Source organism: Oncorhynchus tshawytscha, linkage group LG22 (assembly GCF_018296145.1).
Source record: "Oncorhynchus tshawytscha isolate Ot180627B linkage group LG22, Otsh_v2.0, whole genome shotgun sequence".
Lineage (NCBI taxonomy): Eukaryota > Metazoa > Chordata > Actinopteri > Salmoniformes > Salmonidae > Oncorhynchus > Oncorhynchus tshawytscha.
Window position 1 is genome coordinate 15,974,658 of NC_056450.1, and position 10,000 is coordinate 15,984,657.

A 10,000-nucleotide genomic window follows, 5' to 3' on the forward strand; every position below is an offset into this window, starting at 1 on the left:
CAACACATCCATCATGACTCCCCCCATCTCCACCTCCTACACACGTTCTCCTCTCATCCTCTATGTGTTTTGTCTGGGTAACTTCTCCTCTAGCCACTACCCTCTCCCTGGTGGATTTGTCCCCCAGCCCAGGGGGCCCAAGGCTAGCATGACTGCCCTTGGTGAGGCCCTTGGCTTGGCAGAGGCAAGCTGGGACACAATGTCCTCTGAGGCCAAGCGAAGTGGGGTGCAGAGTAGGCAGACAGTTAGGGTGGGGTACGAGGGAGGGTAGGGAAGGCAGACAGTTAGGGTGGGGGACGAGGGAGGGTAGGGCAGGCAGACAGTTAGGGAGGGGGACGAGGGAGGGTAGGGCAGGCAGACAGTTAGGTTGGGGGACGAGGGAGGGTAGGGCAGGCAGACAGTTAGGGTGGGGGACGAGGGAGGGTAGGGCAGGCAGACAGTTAGGGTGGGGCAGGCAGACAGTTAGGGTGGGGGACGAGGGAGGGTAGGGCAGGCAGACAGTTAGGGTGGGGGACGAGGGAGGGTAGGGCAGGCAGACAGTTAGGGTGGGGGACGAGGGAGGGTAGGGCAGGCAGACAGTTAGGGGTGGGGGACGAGGGAGGGTGGGGCAGGCAGACAGTTACGGTGGGGGACGAGGGAGGGTAGGGCAGGCAGACAGTTAGGGTGGGGGACGAGGGAGGGTAGGGCAGGCAGACAGTTAGGTGGGGGACGAGGGAGGGTAGGGCAGGCAGACTTTACTCTGCCTGCTCTCAGAGGGCTGTGCTTCCAACCAACACAGAGATAAAACGTTCACAAGGTCTGACAAACGTCTTGACATGTATATTCCATAGAACGCCCCATATGCAAGATGACTCTTGTGCCAATGTCTGTCCTTCTCTTCCCCCTCTTCCTCCCCTCTTCCTCCCCTCTTCCCCCTCTCTTCCTCCTCTCTTCCCCCTCTCTTCCTCCTCTCTTCCCCCTCTCTTCCTCCCCTCTTCCCCCTCTCTTCCCCCTCTTCCTCCCCTCTTCCCCCTCTCTTCCTCCTCTCTTCCCCCTCTCTTCCCCCTCTCTTCCTCCCCTCTTCCCCCTCTCTTCCTCCTCTCTTCCCCCTCTCTTCCTCCTCTCTTCCCCCTCTCTTCCCACGCTGCTCCTGTCCTTCCCCCTCTCTTCCCCCTCTCTTCCTCCTCTCTTCCCCCTCTCTTCCCCCTCTCTTCCCCCTCTCTTCCCACGCTGCTCCTGTCCTTCCCCCTCTCTTCCTCCTCTTCTCTCCTCTGAACCAGTGTAAGCCCACAATGCCACAAAGCATTAGGCCCAAACACCATCACACACCCTCCTCACAGACACACACATGCACACACACACAAAGTCCAGCTGAGCACGTCTCCCACCATGTGCCAGAAGAGGTGCCAGAAGCGTCCACGTTACACATGGGACTGATTGACTGCAGCAGGCAGGCCCAGACACACATAATGTCATGCTGACCAGCAGCTGAACGATACACACACTCACTCCTATCTACACTTACTCATTAAAACACACCCACACATCATTATAGACATCCACACCCAGACACTAACAGGCACTAACACACAAAGAAAAACAAACAGTCTCTCTAACACACTTACACACCCACTTAGCTAGACTGCTGTTGGTTGGTGTGTCGGTGCCTCTGGGGTGGCAGTGGTGCTGTAGGTTTTAATAAAGGCATTGTCTTTGGAAGCTGTCTGAAGGGACTCTGCGAATGTGGGAGGAGAGGAGAGAGGGCTATTGCTCTGGGACACGGGGGCCGTAGGTTCAGTGTCATTGTGGCCCCTCAGTGGAAAGGTACTTATTGTTTGATAGTTTCAATATAAGAGAGTACATGGTGTGTTTGTGTGTTAAAACAGAGGTGAAAAGCTGACATAGCCCACTGCTCCATCTGATGGTTTCCAGGAGCCATAACAAGTCAGTGTTTGTTCTCTCTGACTACTGAAGGGGATAGGGGAGGCAACAAAGACACACACACACACACACACACACACACACACACAGACAGACAGACAGACAGACAGACAGACAGACAGACAGACAGACAGACAGACAGACAGACAGACAGACAGACAGACAGACAGACAGACAGACAGACAGACAGACAGAGACACACACACACACACACACACACACACACACACACACACACACACTGGTCAAAAGGACTGGAGCACTCCCTCAGATCCACTTTGTGATTGGCTGCAGTCATCAGAAACCGTTCCTGTGTAATAGTAATGTGTGTCATTTAAAAGGGTACTCTGTCGTTAATGAGCGATCCCTCTACGACGCTAAGGTGTCCAACACCCCTCCTGACAGACTGTTCTTTACCCATACAGCTCTCAGTCTGAACTGGTTCGCTCTCTGCCTGTTCTTGTCTGCACCATGCACCTGGGCTGCACCTTTCAAAAAGACTCCTCAGGCATCCATTTGTGTCATTTGTGATGGACATACATGTCTGGTCCTTATTACATGAAGCATAGCATGAGGTTGACTGACTATTCACTATCCACCAGATCACTGTCTACAGCTATGGTGTCAGTTTGTCCTGTCCTTTCCTATCCTGTCCTGTCCTATCCTGTCCTGTCCTGTCCTGTCCTTTCCTATCCTGTCCTGTCCTGTCCTGTCCTGTCCTTTCCTGTCCTGTCCTGTCCTGCTCTCATTTTCCTCCCAGCAGCACGCCAGCCTCAACACTTCAAGCCGCTCTTTAAAAAGGTTCACAGAAATAATGAATATGGCCATCTGCGTTGGATGCAGGGTGTAGAAATCCTAATTGTCCCTTTAGTCTGTTCCCTCCATTCAGAGAGAGAGGAGAGGTATATGGTAAGAGCGATGTTAAATCACACCGCAGGCCAGGCGTTCATTAAAGCCATTATACCAGCCTCTCCCTCTAATGGAAATGGAAGCCAGCGCAGGCAGCTCTCTCTAGCGTTGGGGTGTAAATGAAAGTTGGGAAAGATTCCCCTGGCTCTGACAGGTGCAGTCTGAATTAGCTGTAGGGCTGTTCTAGCAGTCAGTGGGAGAGCGCTGCTATTGATTTTAAGCGCTGTTGCACTTCCTATCTGAAAGGGAATGTGTATTACTAAGACTCGGCACATCAATCACTCTGCCGCTCGACTTCTCTCCCCTGGCTGCTGCCAGGCCTCTTCTGACTCAGGAAGGATAAACAAACAGATCGGACCCAAAACAAACCAACTCAAACACTGGATGGAATGAATATTCAGTAGGCGGCTCGGCCCATGTAACAAATAGCTAATAGATCAAATGTGCGCATAATACCACTCACTACACTCACTCCTTATTTGCCTATTCATTATTTATCCTCTATGTTGGCAGTGTGTTGGCAGTGTGTTGGCAGTGTGTCATGTCATCTCCATGCTTGTCCTGGGTTTTGTGTCACCTTGGTTAAACAGCTTGCGTCAGCTCCTTGAGCTCTCTACTCGCCCCGTTCCCCCTCTCTCCCACTCCCCTCTCCTTTTAGCATGTTTATGACCTGGCTACACACACACACATTCCGAGGTGTGTCTGTGATGACAAATGGCCCTCCGTCCAGGTCCCAAGCACTGCTCTCCCTTGTGCGAACCCTGACCTGTGACCTCTCGGCAAAGTGCTGTAGGAGAAAGATTACAGCCCATCAATCAGATTCCCATCAATCACCCTGCTACCCTGTCTGTCACAACACTTTACTCTCTCTGTCTGACGGACTGCTCCAAGAACACAAACACTCCACCAGCCTCCCCCTTTCCAGCCCCACCCTCTCCACTCCTGCCTGCCTGGCCAGCTCACCTCGTCCGGCCCCCGTACATAAACGCCATAACAGCCCTAATAAAGCAGCTCCTCTCATCCATGTCAAGTTCAGCTCTGCTCCTGTCCATTCCTCTGTAGGCTCCGTGGCTCTGTCTGGCCCCCAGCCTTTATCTCATCCCTCAGTGCCACATCTACTAAGACATCAGCACCCACACGAGGCTCCTCTAGGACCCAGCAGGCTGGTTGACAGTGAGTCACAGAGACTCCACCGCCCTCACCATTATAGTCCAACTGGATGCTGATTGGACAATGTGTGACTCAAGCCTCGAGCTTTCCCTGTTACTGTCTATCGGTCCCTTCATTCTCCAGAGTACAGCTCCTGTACTTATGTTAATACCACTGAGTGTTCAGTTTCCCTGGGTTTTTCCATTTCAGTTACGGTTAGTACAACTAGATAACAGAGCCGGCTGTTTTACATGTTCCTGGAGACAGCCGTTAATAACATTGGGCCTAATGTCAAATATTCCACTGGTGTCTGAAGACAAGGAGGCCTGGTGTGTTGAGTTAATTGTTGTGGGTTGATGATAAGAAGGTGTAGAGTAGAGGCCAGGGTGCTCTTTGGGCCCTCTTCTACAATTACACAGGAAAACTAATTGGCACTTTCTTTATGTGGAGCCATTATCAATGTCCCTGGCAGGCAGAGGAGAAGAGAGGAATGATCTGTGTGTCAGAGGGCCAACAGTACAGTTACACATGGATGAGGACTGTTAATAACACCAGGGATGGCTCGCTGCGTGAGTGAGGATTCCTCATCAGAATGTGTTAGATCAGTGTGTATGTGGGGCTGTGTGTGTTCTGTGTTCACTGCATACAGACAGAAGAGAATGGGGAGGATGGCGAGGTAGATGGAGAAAGGCTAGAGAAGGCCAAGCAAGTCAAAACCCAGAACTGCCTGACAGCGGGAGATGAGTAAAAGCTAGTCAAATGAAGAGTTACCGGCGTCAAATATTTATTTAAAAAAATGTTATTTCCGGGAACCGTGCTGCAGCCAATCAGCATCCAGGAAGGGAATTACACGTTGTAGAAATAAGAGTAAATAATGTTGCCGTGGAAATAACATCAACACTGTTGACATTTAATTCCATGTGACAGACGCGAGCGAACACGTTGATAGGACACGGCTTGTAGACGTGTTGGCATATCATGTTACTTATCATGGACAGCATCACGGGGCCGCCATCATTTTTCTTTTCCAACAGTGACCTCTTATTGACATTCATATCCACATTCCCCTCTGTCTCTCCTGGCCCGCGCAGAAGGAGCTCTCAATGCAAACCCAGTTCTTTCTATTGGAGAGTGTGTGAATGTGCAGACAGATACCAACACATTAGCATCACAGTCACAGCGGAGACCAGAGGAGTGCATGTTGTGTTAATTGGGCCGCTAAAAGGCAATTATTAGTCAACATTAATATTCCATCGTCTGGCTCAAATAGCTTTTGAAAGGTGCAAAGTTTTCCAAACTGCCATCAGGCAGATTGTAATATTAAACAGGCATCTGACTCTTGACATGAAGGGAGTGGTTTTCTGAGTGGTGCAGGAGGGATTCCTGGTACTCAGCACGAGACAGATCATTTTTCTATTTTTTTATCAGTCTGTGTAGTGACGCCTAAAAACTAAAAGGCACAGTGTGGCTTTTCCTGTGAAGAAAATTGTACTTTGCAGTTGTTTCTTGGGAGACTGCCTCACTTACCTTGTTTTAGGGGACGTCGTTAGCCATTCCTCATGCTTTTCAAATGTTATCAAGTAAGCTGCAATCTCCTGTGACAGAGGAGAACGGGAGAGAGGAGAACGGGAGGGAGGAGAGGGAGGGAAAGAAAGGAAGGCTTAGATGTGTCATCTGTAATCACCAGGAGCTTCTGTTGCTAATACATTGTTGAGACCACGGTTCATTGACATTCAGACAGGAGAACACACAGCACAAACACAAAAGGGGCACAGAGAGGAGATAGGCCCGACGCTCCGGTAGGATCAGCCAGGTAAATGAAGATTGGGTAAAGTAGCACACAGTAGACAGACAGAAACAAGAGATGCAGCACATAACAGCTGAGTTCAGACCATCTTTGTTAAGCAGACTTTGATCAGCCTCTCCTCAGAACAGAAGACTTCAAGGTGCTTCTCCCACAGATTGACGTCTCCAGTGTTCCACATTCAGACAGAGGCTTTTAACATTTTTGGTGCCCCCCCCCACACACACACACACTCACACAGTGCAGGACGCCATGTACTGGAACAAGGCTAGCTCATATGTGGATGGTATAGGGTCCTTTACAGTCCTATACATCTAGTGTGAAGGAGATTGGTTAGATAGACAGCGGCGTAGTGGAATATAATAGAGCTGCGCTGTCATGTTTTCAGTGATCACAGCGGGTCCTGCATCAGTCAGAGAATGAAGGCAGAGCGGCCCAGACTCCCTACGCATTTCTACACCAAACTAATGGGCAGAAATAAAAGCACTTTGGATGCTGCCAGACAACCTCATGATTACCAGTGACAGCCAGCAATTCATCCCTCAGCCAGAGCATTTATCAGCTGCTCAGACAGACAGACCGACAGAGTGACAGATAAGGAGGCATGGAGCAGAGACCTGGTGCCATCTCATAGTATAATATCATCTTTTAATATCCAGGGATGTGTGTGTGTGTGTCTCCGCGTGCTGTGAGTGTGTTCAAATAGGAGTACGAACAAACTTTTGCGTATATGGGCTATGTTTACACAATATGTCCCTTCGTGTTTGAGGTTACTTCTCCTGTCCACACGGGGCAATCATGTCACAATAATAAGAGGAGCAACAACAGAAAGAGCAGCAAAAAGAGATACGATTGGCAGAATAAATCCCCATTCACATACAGAATAAACCCCCAGTCTCAGAGAGCCCAGTGTGTTAAACATTTAGGAGCTGAGAGGCAGCATCCCCCTGGTTCTGTGTCATAATGAGTGTGTCCTGGCTGGCATCTACCAGAGCCTGGCTGAGCCTTCCCAAGGGTTTGCTGGGGGAACCAAGGTAAGGAGCGAGCCTGGGTGAGGAGGGATCCTGGGTGAGGAGGGAGCCAGGGTGAGGAGGGAGCCAGGGTGAGGAGGGTTCCAGGGTGAGGAGGGCGCCAGGGTGAGGAGGGAGCCTGGGTGAGGAGGGAGCCAGGGTGAGGAGAGATCCCAGGCTGGCAGGGGTCCGCTGGGGAGGGGGTAGCATGACTGGCACCCTGGCCTCCAGGTGCAGGCTGGGAGATAATACAGCGTTGATTAACTTCCTGTCCCCCTGCCATAATGACTGGAGGGGAGGCAGGCACGGCATGACAAGATGGAGGCAGCATTAAGTGGAGTTGGGGATAAGATAGGGAGGAGGGTGTAGTGGGGGGGTAAAGCTGTCGAGAAAAGCTAAAGGGCTGGAGCTGTTCTTTCTTCACTTCAGTGTGTAGCTAGGGGTTTGATTAGGAAGAAGGCACAATAAAATTAAGAGAACGTACAGCTTTTTAAGTGAAAGAGGCACATATGTACATTCTGGCCCCTGAGACTAGAAGCATATGGATAACAAGGAGAACCGAGAGAACAGTACATTTACTATGCCAACCAAGACTACACAACCAAGACTACACTGTTGTGGCCAACTACATGGAATATTCACACATGGTAACTAGCACCTGTCTCCTCATCAGTATGAGGAGGGCCTACAGTATGAGAGAGACTACAGTACATAAGAGCTGGATAAAAATAGACGAGACAGGTTTTTTTGCACTACCACTCCAACAGAAAAGTTACTTTCCTGCATATATTATGAAAGAAATGACTACTACATTAATTTCCCCCCTCCCTCCTAAAAGAGGCAGATGCTGTTGGGAGGAATAAATAGCGGGTGTAACCTCCTAGGTGACTTCAGTGCCTATTAGTGCCTCAGTCCTCTCCATCACTCGTCTTAAAAGTCAGCCGACCAGGCTGGGCAGCAGGAGATGAAATAGTGGGCCCAGTCAGTCCGGTAAATAAAAGAGGAGTGGATGGAGCTCTCTCTCTCTCTCTCTCTCTCTCTCTCTCTCTCTCTCTCTCGCTCCGTCTCTCATCCACCTCTCTCTGAACAGATGCCAGGGATTACTCCAAGCCCCCGATCAACCATAAAGGTGCAATAATCTTACAGCGAGAAAACAAACAAAAACAGACGTGTGGCCGTTAAACAGCTGCAAAGAGACAAAGCTTGTTTGGGCGGCGTAATGAGAGGCTAGTGCTGCTTTCAGGTTGACTGCACACGCTTCGTGGGCAGAACAGAACAGAGTGAGGCGGAGTGGAGGGCAAGGCAAGCTGATGGTGCATCAAAGTCAAGCCAGCAGCTGTCAACGAGCTCTGGACTCTATCGGCTGACCTTACTGCCTCTGGCCTGCACTCCATCACAATGGGGAAATATCCACACACCAGCCTTTCAGTATACTATGTACATTATGTCTCTACCTCTCTCAATCACAGCCAGGTCAAACCTAGTACACTATGTCTCAGCCACTCTGACTCACAGGTCCAACCTAGTACACTATGTCTCATCCATTCTGACTCACAGGTCCAACCTAGTACACTATGTCTCATCCATTCTGACTCACATGTCCAACCTAGTACACTATGTCTCAGCCACTCTGACTCACAGGTCCAACCTAGTACACTATGTCTCATCCATTCTGACTCACAGGTCCAACCTAGTACACTATGTCTCATCCATTCTGACTCACATGTCCAACCTAGTACACTATGTCTCAGCCACTCTGACTCACAGGTCCAACCTAGTACACTATGTCTCATCCATTCTGACTCACAGGTCCAACCTAGTACACTATGTCTCATCCATTCTGACTCACAGGTCCAACCTAGTACACTATGTCTCAGCCACTCTGACTCACAGGTCCAACCTAGTACACTATGTCTCAGCCACTCTGACTCACAGGTCCAACCTAGTACACTATGTCTCAGCCACTCTGACTCATAGGTCCAACCTTGTACACTGTCCCACCCACTCTGACTCACAGGTCCAACCTAGAACACTGTCTCACCCACTCTGACTCACAGGTCAAACCCATATCTGTACTTCAACTTACTCCACTCATTCAATATACTATGTCTAGCTGTTTGTCTAGCTCAGCTCAAGGAACACTCCCTCGCAGCAGAACTGGGTAAACAGCACCAATCAACACAGACTAGCTGTGAAAAAGAGAGCATGATCAGTAGCTAGCCTCTGTAATTGACACAGGGAATGAATGCAAAGAGCCCTTTCATTTAGTAAAGACAACAACATGCAGCTGTTTGCTGCTGAAGCCCAGCCATCTCATTTGTTCCTTTTCTCTCTCCAAAGCTGTGACACGTACGTCTACGGAGAGCACAGATAGTATGCTAGCTACATGACAGAGTCCTATACCAGTTAATGGGAGATATTAGACACCTTGAAAGGGTTTGTTTGTGCATCCTCTTCTCCATAAGCCTGTTACAATCAGAGAGGCTGATGACTGTGACCTGTCTCTGCCTGGCATGTGATTACCTTAATAACACTCCTTTCCTCTTCCAGTCTAACCCAGCTATCTCTGTTCTGTCTGTCCCGTCTCCCTCCTAGCAGTCACATGGTCCCTGTCTCCTACAGTAAGTGTGTCGTGCTTCTCTAAACGTTGAGGTGAAAGCCTCCAAACGAGATTCACTCTCGAGACGTCTGGCTTTGCCTTTCACTGCCTCCCACTTGTCAAATGATATTTTCACACAGTGGAAGTTGCAAAATCTGGCTTTGAATGTCTACCTATTTGAAATGAGAGATGACACTAACATATTCACCCTATTTTATTTTCTGGCACCAAAACGAGAGAGAGAGAGGGAAGCGGGTAGGCGGCAGCCACTCCACAGAAAAGAAACACCGTTTGACCCTGTCTTTGTCTTCAAATCAACCATAATGACTGTCTGGGGAGCGAGGGCAGTTCCTATGTGAAGCTGATCAGACCGACTGCATCACCTCATTACACCCTCTCACATTCCATGGTGCGACTTTTCTGCATTCATGTCAGTTAGTCAAGGCTGGTTGACTTTCTGACGGGACTCTTTGAGCCCCTAGTAGTAACACTGTCCCTATGTGACCTAGGGGCCAGGCCAGCTACCCGCCTGGCCGGCTGCCTAGCTGTTTGTTGCTGTTCTGTTCGCCGCGGCTATGCTAGCTTTGATTTATGTGTGTGAAGAGAGGC

At 49.8% G+C, this 10,000-nt stretch overlaps 1 protein-coding gene across 1 annotated transcript in view; it reads right to left on the bottom strand.

Moving 5' to 3' along the window:
* LOC112247140 (calmodulin-binding transcription activator 1) overlaps positions 1 to 10,000 on the bottom strand; it is a 479,036-nt gene that overhangs the window by 288,079 nt on the left and 180,957 nt on the right. The window contains 1 exon segment of the mRNA XM_042303847.1: positions 5,506 to 5,573. Coding sequence (XP_042159781.1) covers positions 5,506 to 5,573 — 68 coding nt within the window.